The sequence below is a fragment of the Ambystoma mexicanum genome, chromosome 1p, assembly GCF_040938575.1.
Source record: "Ambystoma mexicanum isolate Mex_15411 chromosome 1p, UKY_AmexF1_1, whole genome shotgun sequence".
Classification (NCBI taxonomy): domain Eukaryota; kingdom Metazoa; phylum Chordata; class Amphibia; order Caudata; family Ambystomatidae; genus Ambystoma; species Ambystoma mexicanum.
The window spans coordinates 673,369,726-673,392,070 of NC_090921.1; the positions used below are offsets into that span (position 1 = coordinate 673,369,726).

Below are 22,345 nucleotides of genomic sequence, written 5' to 3' on the forward strand. Positions count from 1 at the left end.
TCCAGTCCTGGCTTTCCTTGGAATTCTGGGACTTGTAGTTTTCCGAAGTTTCAAAAGGGAAAGAATAAACGACAAGTCCAATAATCCAAATAGAAAAACAGAACTGGATGGCCGCCTCACGCATTGCCATGGAAAACGTGAGAGCTCTGAATTATCATCACCACTGGCATTAAATATCATTCTGTTTTGCATTTATTTTAATTTTAATTTGATATTTATAAAGCGCACCGAAACCAGGGGCATCTGGGTATTGGTTTACATGAAAGTAGTGATTACAATGGTTACAAACATAGGTGGTATATACATAGTACATAGATCTGAGTTTCTGGTCTATGTGGAGCTGACAATTGCCACGTGTCTATAGAGTTGTGAGAGTTCAATTACTTTTGGATGTCTTGGGAAAAGAGACAGGTTTTGAGGCCCTTGCGGAAGGACCAGAGGGATGCATGTGATCTTAGAGATAGAAGCAGGGCATTCCAGTGTTTGGCAGCAATCACAGGGAAGCTGCTGCCTCTGGCCTTCTGATGCCTGTATCTGGGAATGGCGAGTAAACCTGAGTAGGCAGCCCGCATAGGTCTGATGGATTGGGCCTTGGAGAATTTTCTGAACAAGTATGTCAGGGCAGTGTTTGATAGACATTTGGGGGCCAGAGACAGCGTTTTTTAACATGATGCGTTCTTGGACAGGGAGCCAGTGAATATATTGTCTAGCTGTGGAGATCTGGTCTTTTTTAGGGATGTTTAGCGCCACTCTTACGGCGTTATTCTAGATGACCTGTAATAATTTTATATTGCGGAAGTTGGAGCCTGCAAAGAGGGACTTACAATACTCAATCCTGCATAGTATAAGAGCTCTAGCAAATGTGATGCAGCTATTGGCGGTCAGGAAGGGCATGTAGGCATTGATTAGTTTAGCGATGTATGCTGCCGCAGCAGATGCGATACCGTTTACCTGTCTAGTTAGGGATAGCGATGAGTCTAAGTATATTCCTAGGGTTTTTACCTCTTTAGCAACGGTGATGATGTTCCCGTCGATAATAAAGGATTTGTAGGAGTGTTGAGTTTGTTTAGCTGAGATTGTGTGCCAATAAGGAGAAGTTTGTTTTTCTCATCATTTAGGCATAGTCTGTGTCGTGCCATCCAAGCCTGGCCAGAATGGTTTGGTACATTTTGCTCAGTGCGTTGGAATCAGTCTCATAGTTGACGGAGATAGGTAGGAGGATTTGGGTGTCATCTTCATAGTTAGAGTTGTTGACACCCAGGTTGTCTAGGAGGTCAAAGTGGGCCTTGGTAAAGATATTGTATAGTGTTGGTGAGACACAGGAACCTTGTGGCACTCTGCAAGTGACTGGGGCTGGGGGGAGCTGACACAGAGGTGGAGAACACTCTCATTGTGTAGTTAGATAAGAAGGACTCTGTCCAAGCTATGGCTTTAGTTGAGAAATGGGTAGCTGATGAGATGTGTTAGCAGAGGGATTTGTGATTGACCAACTCAAAAGCCACTGAGAGGTCAAGTAAGAGGAGGATGGCCATGTTACCCTTGTCTTTCATTTCATCCATTTGTATTTTTAGGTCCAAGAGGGCGGATTCCCCTCTGTGACCGGGGCGGAAGCCCGATTGGCATAGGCCGAGGAGGTTGTGAGTTTCCTGGTATTTTTGGATTTGCAGATAGGCTGCTCTGTCAAGTATTTTTAAGGAGAAAAGGTACAGTTATGATAGGCAGGTAGTTGGTGGAAACGTTGACATCTAATGTGGATTTCTTGAGGAGGGGAAGTACCCAAGCCTCTTTTAGGTTCTCTGGCATATTGCCAGTTGAGTTGGAGTTATTGATCAGTGCTGTAATGAAAGGGACAAGCTCTTTGGCAAAGTATTTTACAAGAGAGGCTGGACATATGTCTCCTTGGCATCTAGAGGGTTTCAAGCCTTTAATAATTTTGGTAGTTTCAGTAGTGTGACCGGGGCGAATTCAAATCAATGAGTGGAGATGGGGCGTGGGGGTCGCTGGTCTAGAGGCTGGTCAGCTGGCGAGAGGTTTTTTTTGTTTTTTTGCTGTGATTTTGGTTTGGAGGAGGGAGATTTTGTGGAGGAGTGCATTTTGGATGTTCCGGCACTAAGCAAGGTCTTTAATGCAGTTATCTTGCCAGTGAGTTCACGTAAAATAGCGAAAAACTCTCTTGTACCCAAGTTTGCTTTTTCAATTCTCTGGTTGTATGTATCACTTTTGGTTAGAAGAATAGCCTGTTTGTATTTTTTGGATAGGGCAGTGAAGTGATGTTTGTTCACGTCGGAGGGTATTTTTTCCACGCAGTCTCAACTGCTCTTTTTGTGGAGCGTAAGGCTTTACGATTGGGGGTGTACCAAGAGTTCAGGTGGGCTTTTGGTTTGGGTTTATGGTTGCTCAGGGGTGCTACGCTTTTTGTTCAGGGGTGCTACCCTGTTAATGGCTTCTATGAGAGTTTGGTTATAGAGCTCGACCATGGAGGTAGGCTCAGTGTTTGCATGTGAGTAGGCTGTTAGCGGTAGCAGCAGAGAGGGAAGCCGGTGCTGGTTGGATCGAGACATCCGATTGTACTATCGGTGACACTGAATGTGATAACATTATGGTCTGACCAAGGGCAAGGAGAGTTAGCTAGTATGTTTGTGTTGCAGATGAGATCTGCAACCCAATCTAGGGTTCAGCCTTCATGTGTGAGGCTTGAAATTCGGTGAGCGAAGCCTAGGCTTTAATGCCTAGGGCATTATTGGTGTTTCTGAATGGGAGGGGAAAGGATGTAATTTATTAGGAGGAATAAAATATGCATAACCCTTCACGTACTCAGAAAATGGCTAACCCATCGGCATCACTGTTACCTCATAAAGGGTCTCCGTGTTCAGCCTATGACATCGTACAGCATCTAATTTTGTAAGGTTGAAGTACTTTTTTTCTCCATCTATGAACTTTTCAATAAACGGTACACAAGACTTCATACTACACCTATTTAAGAAAAACATGCTGCTGAGAACATGTGAGCATGCTGCCTGCACCAGAGGCTAAGTCTGTCTAAGAACCCAGCTACCCTACAAGTTTCCAAATAAGATATTATACAGCCAATCAGCGAAAATGTGGAACCCAGAGCCCCAATGGAAGAGGACCCTGCTAAAGTGCCATGGAAGTCTGCAAGAGGATGCCTAGCACATGTACCCCAATACTAAGTGAGGTGCTGTAGGACTGGGGAGGAGACCAACCGTGGCATCTAACCATGGACCCTCTACTGTACTGGATTATCGCTCCCCGCCGCAGGACTCCTTTGCAGGTCTTTTCTGCATGTCATACCTGTTTTTGACAATCCAGTGCTTTGTCCCCTTCTGCTTTCCGTAGCCCACCACCAGCACTGCATGGTTGACGCCTTCAGCGTCGCAGCTGCTGTCGTAATACACACCTGGAGGACACAGAGGTTCAGAGTTAGAGGGAAACATCTCCACGTTCTGGCTCTTGGACACAAGACACTGTTCATCAAACTGGTCAAGTGGACCTGTGGCACCCACATTGTGCCTCAACTTTTGCCTCTCATGCTTCAGCCCTTGCGCCTCATACCTCACACATCTCGCTCGAAATGTTGAACTTCTTCCCTCTGTTGTCTCTACGCATATGATGTTCCTCCTGTGTGGCTCAGCGGTGCTGCGTTTAAAGGCTCCTCTGCCACCATTTGGCCCTGTGAGTTCATCCAGAATGCACCATGTCCACCAAATATCGTCAAAAGAGCAGTTTGCCTTCAGCACCATGTATGCAATGTCCCATATGTTGTTTAACCCCACTGTATGGTTCAGTCCGCAGCGTTGTGTGTTGCGCGTGTATGCCTGAATGCTCCCCAGTGCATAGCTCGGAGCAGTGTACTGCCCATCGCGACGCCCCTTGTGTGGATGTGCCTAGAGTGCATCACAGCAACATGCTGCAAGAACGTGTCTGCAGGGTTAGGTGCACTATAAATCATGAACTAAACTAAACTAAACATACAGCACGAGCACTGGCGAAAAGGGGGACCCTGTATCCCCTGCGGTGCAGGGGTCACCATGATGCTTATGCCTAGAAAGGGGGGGTCCAGTGGCAGTGGGGGGGGCACAGCAGGGCTTGCAGGGGAGCCCGCACATGTTGTGTTACACCACTGAGTATGAGGTCCCATGTATGCCTCTGTCCACGGCTGAGCCTGGCAGAATGAATCGTGCATGTTGATTCTGCCCAGGGCAGGGTTCAGCAAAACACCCCAGTGTATAGGACAGTCCAGGTCCAGTCCAGACGTCAACATGGCGCCCTACGTACCCTTCTGCTTAGAGTAGAGCCCAGTAAGCAACTACCCTTTTATCACATGTATTGTTCTGCCTTGAGTATAGACGTGCACAATGTCCCTTGTACCTACTGAGGGCTTGGAGTAGAAGATCCAAACAAATAGATTAACTCGCCCAAGCGGCTTACAAGGGGGTCTTTTGTATTTGGTTGCGTTCACATGGGGCGTCTCGTCTTGGATTGTGCTCGTACTCGCTCCTGCAAAGCGAAAGGTAGCGATTGATGATCTTGAATAGCTCTCAAGGGTGAAATGTAATTTTCTTTACACGCCTTTCTGTAGGGATATCTAGTCTTGGGGGGATTATGTTTGGTATTCAAGCATTGAATTAATTATTTGAACTCCTACACTTTATAAGAATTGATTGGGCATAGGCTGTTTATTCTAAGAGTAGAATTCTTCCATTGCGTGCCTTTGATGATCTTTCCTGTATCGATTGGAATTGGTTTTTACTTACGTCACTTTGTTTTTTACTGTTATTGTGTATTGTTTATGTTGGCTTTTATGGTATTTTATCGAAATAAAGCATGAACGAACGTATGTCCCTTGTATGGTTTTGTTCAGGCGTACCGCAATATCCAATTCTCTATGCATGACTCTTCCAGGAAATTGGCCAAAACTACACGTTGTTGTGCCCATTGAAGTTCCTGACCCCATTGCCTAGGCATATTGAGTGTGCTTATTGCAGCATGATGGCCCATGTATGGTACATGACTCTGCCCACACCTTGGCACGATGCTACATAGATTGTTCTGCCTTGAGTATAGCATTGTACAGTCACACAGCACTACGCAATGCTCAATGCATGGGTCTGTTCAGTGAAGTGCCCAGGACAGTGGCACATATATTGATCTGTCACATGCAGGGTCCAGAATGAGGCCCCTTGCATGACTACACCCAGAGCAGGGCCCAGCAGATGCCCCTTGTACGGCTATTTCAAGTGCATAGGCCAGCACATCACCCATGCATGATTCTACCCAAGGTGTCAAGTTCTTCTCAGTGATGAGTCTAGCAGGAGACACCATGTATGGTGTCTCTGTCCAATGTACAGGATTCCCAATGTGCAGTATTGCCTATGGCACAATCCGACATGGTTCGGCCGAGTAGGGGTGCTTGGACGGCTCTTATATGGTTCCGTACAGAGCTCGGTACAGAATGAGGCCCAAAGTGCAGGGTCTGAAGTTATGCCCTGCCCGTGGTTCTGCCCACAGCACAGTAAAGCACTGTGGCCATGTGTGGTGCTGCCAAGGGTTTAGTCCATCAAACAGGAGAAAGCTCCATGGATTTCCTGTGCTAGTGTGGAATCCCGGCAGTGCAAGCAAGAGTGCACCACGAGCAGAGCCACACACGAGTGCGGCCTGAAAGAGCGACCTGCTACTCACCTTTGCTGTAGAACTGGAAGGAAGGGAGACTGGCATCAATGCTGACGGCTACCGGGCCCACCTTGGCCACAGCTTTCTTCAAGGCCTTCTCGTTGCCTTGGGGGATCTCCTTGAATCCCGCACATCCGGCGGCTTTTCCAGTGGGGTTATAAAGGCAGCTTTCATCCTGCATAGAAAAGGAACAGAGGACAAATCATGAGCCAGCAATGCAATCCCAGAGCTGGCATGCAGGGGCAGCCCCACCTGTGGGTATCACATTAGAGCACTTCCTCCATCAAGACGGGACAACACCAATGCTTCAATAGGGGAAACAAGACATATTATTTTCTTGAGACTATATAACCGAAAAAAAAACAAGATACCATAAATGGAGACATATACGATTTAAGATTAGAATCCAGAATAAATCCCAAAGATTTGAGAGAGGAGACCAAGGTTGGGGTGTTGGCAAGAGAAGAGAGTGATTGGTGGCCCTCATGAATAGATGAATGGGAACTAGAAGAAGATGATAGGAACAAGCACTTTGTTTTGGTGGGATTTAGCTTGAGTGAAAGTAAGGACAGCCAATCCTCGATGGTGGCCAGGCTTCAGTGGACAGTGATCTGTTTGTGATTTCTTGTATTGCCGAGTGTGTGGCACACCCTCTAAACACAAATCAGGAGCATTAACAGCTGTGTGTAATTGGAGAAAGCTAAAAGGGGACCACGAGGTACCACAGATTCCCACTAGAGTAAGGGGCGGTTCCATCTGCCCTAGAGCACAACATGTGGCGCTGCCCAGTGAGCACAGTTTAGTGCCGTATGGACGTAGGTTTTTCACCGCAAAGGCCTCATCAGTTTCCATTTTTCACCCATGCCACAGCCCCAATATGAGTTTCATTTTCTGTTTGGTACTTATTTTGTAAATCGCTTCTGGGGCAGAGGAAACAATATCATTCATTTTTCCAAATATGTAAATTAGTCTTTAAATGCTACTCCAACTGAAGGTGCTGTGTTAGGAATTAAGATACTTTTGCAAGCGCCGACAATCTTCTTGCTGCTGTATTATCAAGGGAGCCCATAAACATTCAGCTTATGTTGATGGGGTCCCCTGAAAATACAGCTGCAATTAAGGAACCTGAGAAATGAGCCTAGCGTCTGGCCTGGCACGTTATTTGACGCAAATCTTGCACGCTCTGACCCACAGCCATTCTCCATTTCTCACTGTATGCCCCGAAATACCCTCAGTCGTGCCCTGCAGCACCCCTTGCAGCGCCATAAGATACAGTCAACTGCACTCGGCAGCACCGCCAGTTGCGGCCTTCGGGCAACCTCTGCACACCTTCAGAACCCCCAACCTCTGCAAGTCTGTGTTCCCCCAAATCGCACATCCTCGGTCATGTTTATCTGCACTCCTTTGGCACAGAGCGGGGGAGTACATTTCCACACTTGCACACAAGGTCTGTAAAAAGAAGGGGACTGAAAACTGATATTAGGGGGAGCAGAGGGACTGGCACGCAGCCTGAGCAAAAGAAGAGGTGTGCATAGGGCGGGTCACATGAACGCTCTTCATTTCTTCTCCTGGACTGCATTTATGTGCAGTGCCCAACCCAGAAGCTCTCAGCCACATTAGACCATGTAAACCTCCTACAAAGTGGTTTGGATTCCTACCAAGATTTGACCAATGTCACCGGTTCTGCCTATCCTTCCCTAGCCACCGCCTAACGTCGCCTGCTAGGATGTGACCATGTAGACCTTGAGTTACACGCCTACTTCCAGACCGCGGCACCAGCACTGTGCGGCTGTGTATGGAGAAGACCTGCTGGAGATGTAGACCTTACCTCTCCGACGTACGGGTACGTGTCCTCTGAATCAATGCCCTGGTTGTCCCTCACATATCCAAAGGCGTTGGTCATGTAGCCCCCTTTGCAGCCAAAGTTGTCCATATCGCAGTCCACCAGGTTCTGGGGACTGAGGGACACCAGCTTGCCAGTCTTCTTCATGAGCTGCCCCTCGAGGGCCCCAACTGAGCTGAATGCCCAGCAGGAGCCACAGTGACCCTGGAACACAGAAGGGGTGTAGTTTAATGTCAGAATTACAGCATCCTCCTGTTAGATGTCAACAGTGTCCCTGGGCCTGGTTCTAATTGCTGTGGCTGGTGTGGGATCTCAGTAGGGGCAGGCAGCATAATAGCACAACAGAAATAAATGCCAACATCTTCAATTCCACTCAGGAGATGCTAGTGCAGTCCTGGTTTCAACTTTTCATTCTGGGACTTGTAGTCCTGGATTGCCCCATTGTATGGCTAATGTTAGCCTTATGAAATGGTCTACAACTGGATGGAGTGCTCAACAATTAGGCTCCTTGGCTAAAGTGGTTTACTCCAGCAATAACGTCTCTTGACCAAGATGGCACCAGACCCCTTGGAGCTAACACTACGTTTGGAAACCGTGAAAGGGGCTGATCATCAGATCAGAAAGAACAGCAAGCCTTGTTAAAGTTGATGCACTCTCAACCAAACTCTGCCTCCTGTTTTGAGAGCACTTGTGCTGTGTTTATTCATTATTTTGAGTGTTTCCATTTTATCCTCCATCCCCTTTTCCTCCACTATATACATGCCTATATAATAGAGACCCCTTTCATTGGTACAGCTGTTTAAACCATGTACTACATTAGTTGCCCCACAGAATTAACCAGTCACTGCCACATGCCTTGAAAACGCTGCCCCTTTACCTGGTCCTGAACGGGGGTTACGTAGCCCTTCTTCCTGTAGTCCACATAATCTGGCACCCGCCCTTCGTAGTTAGGAACCCATGTGTTGTTGTTCTGCCGCTCCAAAGGCACCCGCAGACCTGTCATTTTACTCACAACTTCTTCGCTAGTCTAGAAAACAAAGCAAATATCAGCCAGAGACCAGTGAGTGCGTGTATGGAGGCAGGGCCTAGAAGCATACAACCTTCGATATAAAGCCTGGCCAATGGCCCTCAGTGCTGTGTATGAAGCCACTGACTTAAATGTAAGAAATGTCTATAGCGATCCACCGTCATCTCTATGATGACCGATTACAGTCAGCTCAGTTCAGAGAGTGAGACCAGGCTGCATAGCAGACACAGCTGAGAAGGGATGGGTGGATAACCTACCATGTCCCCCAGATGGTTCATGGCCAGTTCATAGGAATGCACCCCCATGTTGAATTCCAGGTTATGGGCATTGATGTACTTCAGGTTTTTCTCCCAGGTCATTCGCCTCAGGAGCTCATCCACCTGTACAAGTAAAATCAAGTAAATTATACATTACACTCTTTGTTTTAGATGTATGAATACTTACAAATAAGCCAATATTTGTTACTCTTATTGGTTAGTGTTCCCTCTTCCATGGTTCGAGGTCCCGCTTACGGGTTCATCCCCAGACAAGATAAAGGATAGATAAGAGACAGGGGGACATTGCCCTGGTGTCAGAGTTGGGTACTATGTTTGGATGGGAGTGCCAGTTCCTACTATCGATAGGGCCCAGGAGAACCAAGGAAGTTGGGCCAGTGTCCAAGGGGTATGGACGTTGGCGGGGAGTTGCGGCAAGGAGGGAGATGATTTCATTTTGGACTGTGTGAGAAGAGTTTGGGGCTTGTGGGAGATATCAGGGTAGACCTCTGGGTGAAATGAGAAGGGATTCTGGCTCCTGACCCGAATAATGGCCGACAAACGACTAACAAACCCTTTGCCCTAGCGGGCAACTTTCCCAGCAAGCCACTGAGTATAGCATTTGGGCATGTGAAAGTGAGGTTTGAGACATCTCTCAACCTTCTAACCAACATACTAAGGAAGGTGAAATGGGTGGGTTTGATCCTCAAATTGTAAGCTGCCCTTCCACTGAACCAGTGATCAAAGTTCCACTACTTTCATTTTTTCTGTTTATCATTCCTCAACTTTTTATGACCATATTCACCATTCTATACAGTGGAATTGTCCATTCATGTCCCGTACAAGTGAAAAGTTGTAATAGGAGCCTTAGTTACTAGTCACTTAGACTATTGTAATTCCCCGGCCACAACACCTTGCCACATGTTGCACTATTCTCCACCTACCTTCTCCCCTGCCGAGAACACAGTTCCACTACTTTTTGGTACACTTTACCACTGCACTAAACCTTAAGATCTTGCCGTCCATAAGCCTTAGCATGTTATGGTAATGTCTGAGTTTCCACGCTGAACCTTTCCCTCAACTCGCAGATGCTGGTTTTATTCTTTATGGGATACAATATGTCAGAGAGAGAGAGAGGGAGAGGGAAGGAAAGAGGCATTACGGGAGGAAGGGAGAGATAGAGAGAGAGGGGATGAGAGAGGGGGAAAGCAGGACAGAGGGAGATGGGGGAGAGAGAGAGATAGAGAGAGACAGTCAGTAAGAGAGAGAGAGAGAGAGACAGAGACAGAGACAGAGAGGGAGAAGAGAGAGCCAAGCATTGGGAGTTAGAGAAATGGAACCTGTCTGCAAAGGTCCAAGGGTTACAAGTAGTTTTGTTTGCATTGTAAAGCACCTGGCTATCCAACTAAGATCTGCTACCACCTTATAATACACACACACACTGACCTCCCACAACCGGCTAACACAGGCCTAGTCATTAGCACAGTAACACTAACCAAGCCGCAAGTAAGCCTTCTTTTTAGCCCAGTCACATTCTCCCACATCGGTGGCTAACCAGACCCAAAGAGCTGTAGTCCATCAAATCTTGGGGTCTTCCCTTGGATAATGTAGAGAAGCCCCTCAAAGCTCACACCAGAAAAAAAACAACCCACTAGGGAAAAAGGCCCAGCACACCCCTTGCCAGGGAAAGAAAGTTTTATTTCAACAAAATAGAAGTGCGCCAGCAAAGAAATCTGCTGTCACGGAATGTTCTGGCAAAATCAGTAGGAACAACACTTTATGAAGGCACATATCATCAGTGACATAAATTACATAATGTATAAACCCACGTAGCTGTTTGATCGAGACCCTATGCATAGGCTACCTACTCCATAAGGGATGCCAGGCCATTGGTCCCAGCCCCTTCTGTCCATCTTCTTCCATGTGGGCTCCTCCTTGCGTGTAATTAGGCATAAAGCTGCAACTAATTGGCAATTATGTGAAGGAAAACAATACAGGCTCTAACTCTAACCTGATGTGCACCTGGTACTGAGACATGGACTAAGTGGATACTTCAAGGCCATCGCTTCTAACAAACTACAGCTTGATTCCAGACACGCTGGCACCCATCAAAGTTCCCCACCCTCATTTTAGCTATGTTGTTTTATCCCCCCCTATGTTAAAGGCAAAAGATCTCTGTTTTCAGATCTTTTATGATCATTTGGGGGCCTAACAGCTTTATGGTTGGTGGTCTGGGAATTACTGGTATCTTGGAATGCTGGGGGCCTTGGGACTGGAGCTTTTGGGGTGCTGTTACTTAGAGCTGAGACAGGAAAGGTCAGAGGCTCATGCCCTCGTTCTCATGGGATCGCTTTTCACAGTGAGCTCTCAACCCCCTTAGGGCCTTGCAGGGCGCATTCCCTCTGGGATACGAAATGGTGGCAACACAAGACAATGAAAGGTCTATAGGTCTATGAATCTCTCCAGTCTGGCTTTTCTCACCAATGCCCAAGCTACAATCTATTTCCCTACTGCATACGCGTTTATTTCTATGTGTGTGGCTCGGGCCTGCAGCCCTGGCTTCGGCGCAAAACTAGGCCTTGATTCCAATATGGCTGCTACTATGTAAGATGGGGTTTGATTCCCCATGTATACTAGAGCAAAAAATTCACACCACCCTCCCCGCACTATGGCCCCTATTTATTTATTTATTTTATTTTTTTATACGCCCAGACCCAGAGGTATCACAGTGTAGGTTACAGAATGCTTACTTATCTGTTTACAATGCAAAGTCAATACCTGAATAACAAGATGCTTACTTTTCTGGTTACAGGTCACAATCAATACATGAATTACAGTCATACGTGAGAAATGTTGTAGTTCTAATCGGGGCCTAGTTACTAGAGTGAATCAAGTATTAAAGGGCAAAATGGTTGTTATGGTTCATTCACGCAAGTTGAAAAGCCAGGTTTTTAACATTTTCTTGAATATCTGGTGAGAAGGTACGCCTCTGATGCTGGAGGGAAGGGTATTCCATAATTAATTTCGGGGTCAAAACTGCAAAGCTGTGGCCCCCTGTCCTGGATCTTTGATAACGGGGGACAAAGAGAAGTGAATTGTTGCAAGATCTGAGGACTTTGGTGCTCTTTTCGTGGACAATGGTATTGTGCAGGTAAGTGGGAGCTGTGTTGTTAGGGCACTTGTGGGTGATACAGAGGCTTTTAAAAGAGATTCTGGCTTTGATAGGGAGCCAATGGGCCTCCCTTCTGATCTTTGAGATATGGTCGGATTTGTTTATTCCTACTGCTGCTCGCAGTGCTTTATTTTGTAGGAGTTGGAGTAAGGCAATGATAAATTTGGAAGCATGTAGCATTAATATGTTACAGTAATCTAACTTGGATAGGATAAGAACCCTGGCTAGAATAGTGCCGTTTTGGGGGTTCCAACATTTCCGGCTCAGTGCAATGAGCTTTGAGGTGTAGGACGTGGCTGAGGAGAGTGCATTGACATGTTTGGTCAGTGTTAGGTTGGTGTCAAAGTGGACCCCTAGGGTTTTGGCTTGGTTGAGAATTGGGATAGGTGTGCCGTCGATAGTTATGGAATTATAATCTGTGTGGAGGGCTTTCATTTTTGCTGGTAACCCCACAATGAGGATCTCTGTCTTTTCGTCATTTAGACAAAGACTGTTATTTGCCATCCAGTTTTGGATGATAGCATAGATTTTGTTGACTGTGATGGTGTCTTGCTCATGGTTACCCGTAATCGGAATAAGAATCTGCGTATCGTCGGCAACATTTGTATAGATCACTCCCATAGCATCTAGTGGTTTGAAGAGTAGCTTAGTGTAAGCATTATAGAGAGTTGGTGATAGGCAAGAGCCTCGTGGCACTCCTATCGTGACTCGAATAGGGTCGGCTGCTTTCTTTCCAATGCTTACTCTGGAGGTGTGATCACATAGAAATGATGTGATCCAGAGTGTGGCTTCTTGGGAGAAATTGAAGTTGGTATGCAGGGTATTACATAGTTTGTCGTGGTCCACCAGATCGAATGCGGCAGATAGGTCTAATAGTAGTAGGATGCTAAGATTTCCGGTGTCCCTTATAATATGCATTTGCATTTTTAAGTCTAGAAGTTCCGTTGTTTCGGTGCTATGGTTAGGCCGAAAGACTGATTGTCTGGCACCTAGGAGGTGCTTCTCCTCCAAGTAGTTTTGAAATTGGGAGTAGGCTATTTATCAATTATTTTGAGCAGAAAGGGGACGGTGGTTATTGGGCGATAGTTTGTGGGTACTGCAGGGTCAACAGATGTTTTTTTCAGCAAAGGAGTGACCCAAGCTTCTTTGATGCTGGCAGGGACCTCCATGGAGGCAAAAGAGGTGTTGACAAATTTTGTGATGATAGGTAATAGGGTAGGAGCGCATAGTTTGATCAGTTTGGCCGGGAAGCAGTCTCCTTTACAGTTGGAGGCTTTGAGTTTAGAGATGGTGTCAAGGACTTGCTTTTGACTGACCTGAGAGAATTTAAATGCTGTTGATGGATTTCTGGGTTCTAGGTCTAGCGATAAGCTAAGGGTTTTTTTGCTGACCAGCAAGGTTTTTTTGACTGTAATTTTATTTTGGAGGAGCGTGTCAATTTTTTATGCCAGTGCATTTTGTTTGGTGGTACACCATGCTTTACTGATATTTATGGGGGTGGTGGTGGGTAAGGGACTTTCCAGTTCTTTCAATATGGCAAAGAGCTCTTTGGTGTTTGACGCTGCATTGTTGATACATGTGTTGAAAGCATTAGCTTTTTGGTAATTTAAGGTGGATTTGTAGGTTAGGTTGGCTTTGGCGAAGGCCTTTGTGGAATCTATAGTTCTGGTTTTTGTATGGATGTGTTCCAGTGCCCTTTTGTTGTGCCTTAACACTACTAGTTTATCGTTAAACCAGAAGTTAGAATGTTTAGCTGGCTGCAGTATTTTTGTTTTGATTGGTGCTAGTGCATAGATGGTGGTAGTGAGGCAGGTGTGGTAGGAATCTGGGAGGCAGCTAGAGTCCGTATCTATGCTGGTTTGTGCAGCGAGTGCCTCTAGCAGGACATGGGTGATGGTTTCAGCTGAAAGGTTTTTCGTATTCCTTATTTCAATGGGGCTAAGGGGTTTCGTGTCCCTGGTTACTGTTCCTTGTGTGAGAATTTGGAAGCAAATGAGGTGGTGATCAGACCAGTTGCTTGCTGAGATAGAGTTGATGGATAAGCTTGCGTTAAGGGTAAGTATCCAATCTAGCATGCTGCCCTTAAAATGAGTAGGTGCATTCACAAGTTGTGCGAAGTTCATGTCGGAAAGAGCGTCGTGAAGGGTGCTTGCTTTGTGATCAGAGGTGTCATTGAAGCCTAGATTCAGGTCGCCAAGTAATATGAATTTGGTATTCGGTTTGATGTAAGGTGTGATAAGAAGTAGAATATTAGATTCAGGGTGGTTGAGGTGGTTAGGGGCTCTGTATGTAATGAGGAGGTTGATAGTGGTATTGGATTAGTAGTAAGTTTGATAAGGAGTAGTTTATAACCTTCCAGGTTATCACAGGGGAAGGATCTGAATTGAAGATGATTTTTAGCTATGAGGGAGACCGCTCCTCCTACTGAGTTAGTGCAGTCTGATCTGAATATGGTAAAATCCGTGGGAATGGCCAAGGTGGGTGCTGGGCCCAATGCTGGGTGCGGCCAGGATTCAGTGATGACTAGGAAGTCAAGGTGGTAATCTATGATGAGATCATGTATCTCAATGGCGTGGCCGCCTAGGGAGTGCACATTGAGGAGTGTTCCTTTGAGCGGGGGTGAAGGCACAGGAGTGGTAGAGGTGTTACTCTTGTTGCTAGCTGGGGTTGTGGTGGCTATTGTTTGCATTGCCGCTGTAGGAGAGGTGAGGGTGTGATACACTTTGGTTTCCCGTTTGGGCAGCTGGGCATTGCTTATTGTGTGGGGTGGGCTGTGGCAAAAGCGTGCCGATAGTCTGGAACGCCTGGTGTATCCTTTTCTTGGGTAGGTAGAAACTGGAGGTGGCGGAGGCACTCTAGCCTTGAGGCGGTAAGTCTGTGGAGGACTGATGCATGGGAGGGTGCAAGGTCTACTGGTCTGGGAGCTGTTAACAGAGATGGTATCGTCTTTATTAGGGTTTCTAGAGTTGCATTTAGGCGTATAGGCTTTGGGCAGTAGTGGTGTAAACTGGGAGAAGGGGACGGTTTTAGAAAGGAAGGGGGAAGGGCAAGGAATGGGGTAGTGGCGGGGCCAGCCTAGTTTGATTAAAACATTACCTACCGGGATGAATGCTCCTCCTGAACAGGGTGGTGAGTCCATGTTGATTAAGAACAAGTGCAAGTAGAGATAGGTCAGTGGTGATTGTGCAGTCTGTAATTTAAAGTCAAGGCCTGACTAGATCCTACGAACATTAGGTAGGTGATGATGGTTGTGCTGGCTGTGAGGGTGATTCTGTGTCATACTGCAAGTGCTAGGAGCTGAGAGGGCCTGCACTTTGGTAAGAACGGACGCATAGTGGGTCCTGGCTAAGCTGTGCGTGGAGGTGCGGTACACGGGCAGGTAATAGGATACAATAGATTCAATATGGCTAGGTAATTTCTTGTGTGGTAGAGGCAGCAGGCAATGGGAATCACAGTTTAGTCATCAATATGGGTACAAGCACAACTCTAACGGTGTAAGATGCAACTTATAGCACAATGTGGATACAGTGATGGTTGGACACAATTTTTAGGCAACAGGCAAACATATGATACAGTAAAATTGCGACGGCATGCAAATTATAACGTGGTATATCCCTGGTGTGCAGACATGCACATTTAAGCGATGTGCATTATATAGGGTGGTAAAGTCAACATAAGAATGCAAGAACATTTTGTTTTTTACGGCTGTGGCATGCACAGTAGATCACGGGTGCTGATGTAAGTCAAAGTAGCTTTCCGCATGCCTGAGGGGCATATTTACCTCTTGTGTAATGTTTGATGCAGCTATGAGGAATCTATGCAGCTGCAATACCGACAGCGTGCATAGCGCTAGTAGTCGATGGGGATGAGTTTACGATGGACTATGGGTCAACACTGCATGCGGGCATAGGATGGCAAGCTTGCAACAAATTGGTAGTACCGGGTATGGTGATTGTTTAGGATGACCAGTGGGGGTGTTGCCCAAGGAGGGTGCAGATCAATAACCTAATAACACCCATCTCCCACTTGTAACCTCCCCTAGGCCCTACTGCACACTCCCAGGCTTCTGTTTCATCCAAAAGTGATGGGGGGCCTGGGATGATCATCCTTCCTTCCCAAAATTCCCACCTTTTGTTAATACTACTTTAACAAACTCCCATGTCAGCCCCTCGTCCTTTTCGCCCCTTCCTTCCTTTTCCAATCTCTCAGCTTCCAAATATGAAGATGACCCTTCCATTGGTACCCATCCCTTATATACAGACCATTCACTTTCCCCTGCTTGTGCACATTGCTCAGGGATACATGTCCTATATATATTCATCCCCCATCCCCTGCTAAATCTCCCAGTGTTCTGTGTATTTTTTCGGGGACAGGTGGGGTAACTGTAGTGGCACCTGAGGGGTGAAGATGTTGTTCTATCGCAACCATGCATGGCTTTTTTGGATCATCAGTTTGAACAGCACCATCTTTTGTACCATGAGATGCCTCCTGTACTCCAATTGAAACCATCATCATTGTGCTACTAGGCAATGCTTTGGCACAACACTGAAGTCCCTGCGTGCTGACAAGTGCAGCATAGTACCAATACGAACATGACCACAGGAATCAACATCTTCACAATCGCCCCCATCCAGGATGGTGCCCAAGAAAAAAGGTAATCAAACCAGTCAGCGGCTTCTGTTTGCATATGAGAGCCGAGAATGTGCAGGGCCCGTGTTGGTGAGAGACCAGTTTTCTCTGTCATTAGGGGGTCCATAGGTACAGCATGAATCACCAATTTTCTTGCAGAGCCCTCCCTCCATGGCAGTGACGAGGTCCAGCACGTATCTATTTTGCATTGTCATCAGCCTGATTGGACGCATTTCTATCTTCATCGTGTTGGGCATGTTCTGGGTCATTGGCTAGCTGGATTACTTCCCACTGCACTATCTGGAGCCACTAGGCATTTGTTGCAGTTTGCACCCCTTGTAGCAACAGCGATGCAAACAAATATTCTTCTTTGCTGTAGAGCTGGTATTGATCTGGGATGTCTTTTAGCAATTGCGAGGAATCTTGCAATAGATAATTCGATCTTCTCCTCCTCTGCAATTTTTCTCTTTTTTCCTTCTCTGGTAGGATGCAAAAGATATGCTTCTGTGTTGGCACCGTGGTGGGGATGCCGGACCTTGGTGTAGCTTTTGGAACTGACAAGCCACCTGGCCCCACTATCAAATGTCCTACAGGGACCACCAAGAGTGCTGAGTGCAACGAGGCCACCGAGCAGGTGCCACTCCATGATGGTGGGAGGTGCAGCAACGCCTGCTGGTAGCATATCCAGTAGTTATCCATCATTGCAGCTGTCCTTTTTTTGAGATCTAGAATGTGTAATGTTTTGTTGCACCTACTATAGACCCTCACAAAGATGCTCCCTTTGTTGTTAAAGCACAGTTCGTACTCTTCCTCCTTTTGCACGTTCACTGGTTTCTCTATTGCCTCGATCCGTGTGAATTTTGCCACTTGTTCATTCCAGTATCTGCTGCATACCCTGTTTACTTTATCCATCACTTTTTCTCGAAATCCTACTAGCCGTCCTGCCATGCAGCACATTGTAGTTTATTGCCATCTGTTCGCCACAAACTTGACACCTTCCGACTTAAGATACGGTTGTTGCAAGCACTGCATGCTCTTGGGGTTTTGGGCACACTGCAGGTGATCAGGGTCCACCACGTCTATGCCTGGAAAGTGCTTTGCAGTCTGCACAATGTCAGATGCAGTAAACGTTGAGCCTTCACAATAGGTAATTTCCTGTGGCATTAATACCTTGTGGGCCCCCGACACATGTGTGGAATCAAGGAGCACACATAACAGCTTCCATCAACTTTCGTTTTCCCCACTGAGCTCATGTCTGCTTACCAACTATTACTTACCTCTGGATGGTGCACATCTTCTATCATGTCTAACCCAATCCCTTGGTATTGATCTTATTTAACCCTTCTAATGTGTCTTTTAAAATTCTTTTATCAAAATATGAAACCCCAAAAAGGAAAGTATAATTTATAATTATGTTAGAGAACACATTAGGAAATACTGATAACATGGGCATATTTGCAACACTCCCCATACATTGCTGGGTGACAAGAGTATCATTGAGAAATGCATCAAGCTGTTTATCATGGACTGCGGTCGCAGTATTATCTGTGGCAGTTATATTTGCAATTGTATTTGCAACATTGTCATGTGTTACAAATCCCACAGAGCCATTAGTAAACGATCCGTTAATATTAGCTGCATTTCCTAAACCCCCTTTTTATATCACTACTCCATATAAAACTACATCCTACATAAATTCCTAGTCCAAACATAGAAATAGCAAATATACTAGTTACCCAATGCATTACACATATGTATGTGGGGGAAAACACAGTTACAAGAGAACCTTTCTAACTGCGGGACCGTACATTGTTTTATAAATGGAGTTGTTGGCCCCCTGTACATCCATTGCAAGGTAAATGAAATGAAAGAGAGACTAGGGGAAACAATAGAGAGAGGAAGAGAAGGAGAGAGAGAGAGAGAAAGAGAAAGAGAGAGAGAGCTAGAAAGACAGAGCTCTCATTGCAAACAATGCAGAGCAGAGTTTTTATTTATTACAGAGGTATGCTGGATGTAGAACTTTTATTTTTATGTTTAAAAGCACTTTTGGCAGACACCAACAGTCAATCTGCAGCTGACAGTTGTTCTCTCAAATGTTTTACCTGGAGAAAAGGAATTACTTGGCAGAAACGTAACGTGTACTCTTTAGTCATTTACTGAGTTTGGGTGGGAAATGTGAGGCCTGGCCTGCTTTGAGAACATCAGATAAATGTACCCAGTACCGTAATTCACAAACATTTACCACAAGAGGAGTAGCATAAAAAGCCCCAAAGGGGCCATTATATCTAAGCTCGTTCCACCGGCAGACAATGTTTTTTATAAAGACGTGGTTGCCAGGGGAAAGCTGAAGAGGAGGTGACGTGGATGGAGTATCAGATGCAGCACTGATTGTTTCTTCAGTCCTTGGCAGCGCGATCTGTTGAGAGATACATTTTATGGCTTTGGTTAGGGCACACAAGTAGCAACATAATTCGTCCCCTAGCATGGATGCAGCCTGTGAGCATCAGATGCTCTCCAGATTGGAGATAGAGGGGTGTGCATGCAGCGCCCCATTACCACCTCGTGGAGCAATGAATGATGATCCTTACAGGGCTTCGTGTGCATACTGAACAAAGCAAGTGGCAAGCAGTGCACCCAATTCTTTTTTAGGGTGGTGCAAAGCTTGGAAAGAGTCACTCTTGATAAGAGCATTGATCCTCGCCACAACCCCATTGGCTTGGAGGTGGTAAATTGTACAATCTGATGCTTGATGCCCAATAATGCGGTAACTTCCTTAAAAAGCTCTTTGAAGAAGTGCGTGCCATTAACAGACCTTCACACTTCACACACACCCCATCGAAGAAAGACCTCTCTCACTAAAAATGTGGAAGCACATTTCTCATCAGGGTGTGCACAAGGACCAGCCTCCACCCACTGTGAGAAAGGACACACAACCACAATCAAACTTGCATAGTTGCCCAGTATGGCGGGGAAGTGTACCTCAGATAGTTCATAAAGTGAGACAAGTATTGTATCTTTGACACGTAGTACAGTTGATGACCATTTTAGTTATTGCCACCTGCAGATTGGGGACAAACCAGTCTTCCTGTATATCTGCGGCGATGTGTTGCTTGTATACATGGGAAGGGTGGTGCAGCTAGTCAAGCACAACCATCAGAATCTTGTATGGCATAACTGCTTTGCCCAATGTTTCTTTTCACCACAATAAATCTGTAGTTGTGCAATTGGTAAGGAATTGTAGGAGTCTGGCAATTGTTCCCTGCTCTGCGCTAACACTGGGTACTAAGAAATACTTGTCACTGGTAAATATGCTGGCCGCTGCGGTACCGAGTCAGACCTTGTCTGTATCGTTATTATGGGCAGTGCATTTCACTACTGCTGTTAAGGAGGGTTGGGCTAGTGCATCAATTAGTTTGTCGAACAATCCTGCATGTTGTACTGGGGACAAGTCAGCTCTTTCTAAATCCCCTCCTATTCCGCCGCACCAGGCCTGCGTGCACCATGGTGGTGATGTAGGCCGAATCAGAATAGATGGTGACACGGCACCCTTGAGATGCTAAAAGTGTCTTAATGAGCACTACAAGTACTTCTGCTTGGGCCAATAGTGAGTTGGTAATCTCTTCTGCACCAATACCTTGTATACTCCATCCACCAGGTGTACTACTGCTGCTCTTGTATGCCTCAACCCTGAGCTCTGTCTTCCTCAGTGCACTGCTCTGTCAAAAAGGTGGCCGGATTCACAGTTTTACACCTCACGATATGAATGTTCGAGCTGGACAAAATGATTTCATACGCGGACGCCCACTCTGTGTTCAATGTTGATTTGTGGATCGCTCCAAAATGGCGAACACTGCGCGATCCATGTCCAGTGTCACAGAGCACACCATAACAATTGTGGAGCTCTTCTCAATCGCAGATGCAGCGCTTGTTCACATGGTAACTAGCCCTGCAATACAGAATCTAGCCATCCGCTGCAATATGCCAATGGCTTGTGGCCCATCGTACTCTTTTATGTTAGTACTGCAGTCCTCAATTGACCATTTGAATGGGAAAAGAGATAGACCTCTTGCATGTAATCAGGGGTGGCCCGCACTAGGGCCTTGGAGACCCTTCCTTTAGAGCATACATAGTTAGCAAGCATGTCTTCCATCCATGCAATCTTATGGTCATTCTTTTGGGCCTCTTTAAGGCCGTGTAGCAGTGGCCAGGTGTATGACGCATAGCCTAGGATTCATGTCCTACAGTATTTACACAGCCTAAAGAATGTTCGCTTCTCTTGAACAGTTTTGGGCTGGGGAGTGCTGCGCACTGAGGTGGCATGATCATGTATAATTGTTTTCCTGTGAACCGATATCAAGTGGCCCAGATAGAGCACTTCTTAGAGACAATATTGCAGCTTCGCCTTGTCTATCTTGTACCCCTTGAACACCAGTAGCATTAGAAGACTGATTGAATACACTTTTATTTCTATGTGTGTGGCTCGGGCCGGCAGGCCTTGCTTCAGCGCAAAACTAGGCCTTGATTCCAATATGGCTGCTACTATGAAAGATGGCCCAGGTATACCAGAGCAAAAAACATACACCCTCCTCCCGCACTATGGCCCCTAGTGACACCACCCTCCCACCTGTAACCTCCCTTAGCCCCTACTGCACACTCCCAGTCCTGTTTCATCCAAAAGCGTTGGGGGACCTGGGACGATCGTCCATCCTTCCCAACAATAATATACTCCCAATTTTCTTCCACAAACCCATTGAAAGCGGATTGGCACTCAGAAACCTGGTATATCCCACCTGCACCTATCAACACCACAGGTCATGCATCTCACTTTCCAACTGTCCCAAAATGCCCCTCTTTTCTTACAGAGCCAACCCAGCAAGGCCACCAATAGTGGCAAACGGGTGCTATACAAGACCACTTACATTACACTACATTACATGGGAGATCTTTTGCACGGCAAACCACAAACATAATTTCTCCAAGTTTTTGAATATTAGGTGTTACTACAAAACACATTGCTACTCAAACCTGACGCACAAGAGGCAGGTCGATCCAGCATTCTCACCCGGGGAAGGGCCATTGGCCAATCAGGTGGCTGGAATAGCGAGCGAGAATATATATTCTCTGCCTGCTGTTCCAGCTACTCCAGGCCCTTCCTCAGGTTGGTGCCATTTTATAAATAAATGTATGTGGGGAGGCAACAGAGAGCCTCTCTGTTGCCTCCCCACCCTCCGAACCCCCCAAACCAAAGAAAACCTCTCCCCATCACTCCCTCCACACTTCTGTGCGGGACCAGAGCTTTGAGGTCCAGTCCGCCGCCTTTCGCCATAGAAATGGAACATGGACTTAGTCGCTCTTCCCTGTGGTGGCGACCATCTTTTTTTCCTTTTTTATTTTTTTCTGCTCTTCTCCTGAGAAGAAAAAAGAAAGCCATTTGTACCCCGGATGAACCCCGGAGTATGAATGACTTTCAGGACGGACATGGCTCAGGCTGATGGGCTGTTACCTCCCATGTCCGCCCCACTGGGGCGTGAAAGCCATTTTTCAAAACGGTTACATGCAAGTCTGTGTTAAACTCACTGATATCCTACCAGTGAGATTTCTGAAGCATACGTCCTCGGCACGCTGGGGTGCACATGCAGCTCACTGGTCATCTATAGCAAATGATTAAGCTTAGTCTTCACACTTCATTGTTAACCACCTGTTAACAATGAAAAAATAAGTAATTTTGA

The 22,345-nt window shown here is 46.2% G+C and overlaps 1 protein-coding gene across 1 annotated transcript in view; it reads right to left on the minus strand.

Annotated features, from left to right (window-relative positions):
- LOC138578972 (cathepsin K-like) overlaps nucleotides 1–22,345 on the minus strand; it is a 39,543-nt gene that overhangs the window by 3,750 nt on the left and 13,448 nt on the right. The window contains exons 3-7 of the mRNA XM_069649740.1: nucleotides 8,819–8,941; nucleotides 8,412–8,561; nucleotides 7,520–7,738; nucleotides 5,701–5,866; nucleotides 3,313–3,418 (exon numbers count right to left, since the gene is read on the minus strand). Of these exons, the coding sequence (XP_069505841.1) occupies nucleotides 3,313–3,418; nucleotides 5,701–5,866; nucleotides 7,520–7,738; nucleotides 8,412–8,561; nucleotides 8,819–8,941 (764 nt within the window). The remainder of the gene's footprint in view (nucleotides 1–3,312; nucleotides 3,419–5,700; nucleotides 5,867–7,519; nucleotides 7,739–8,411; nucleotides 8,562–8,818; nucleotides 8,942–22,345) is intronic.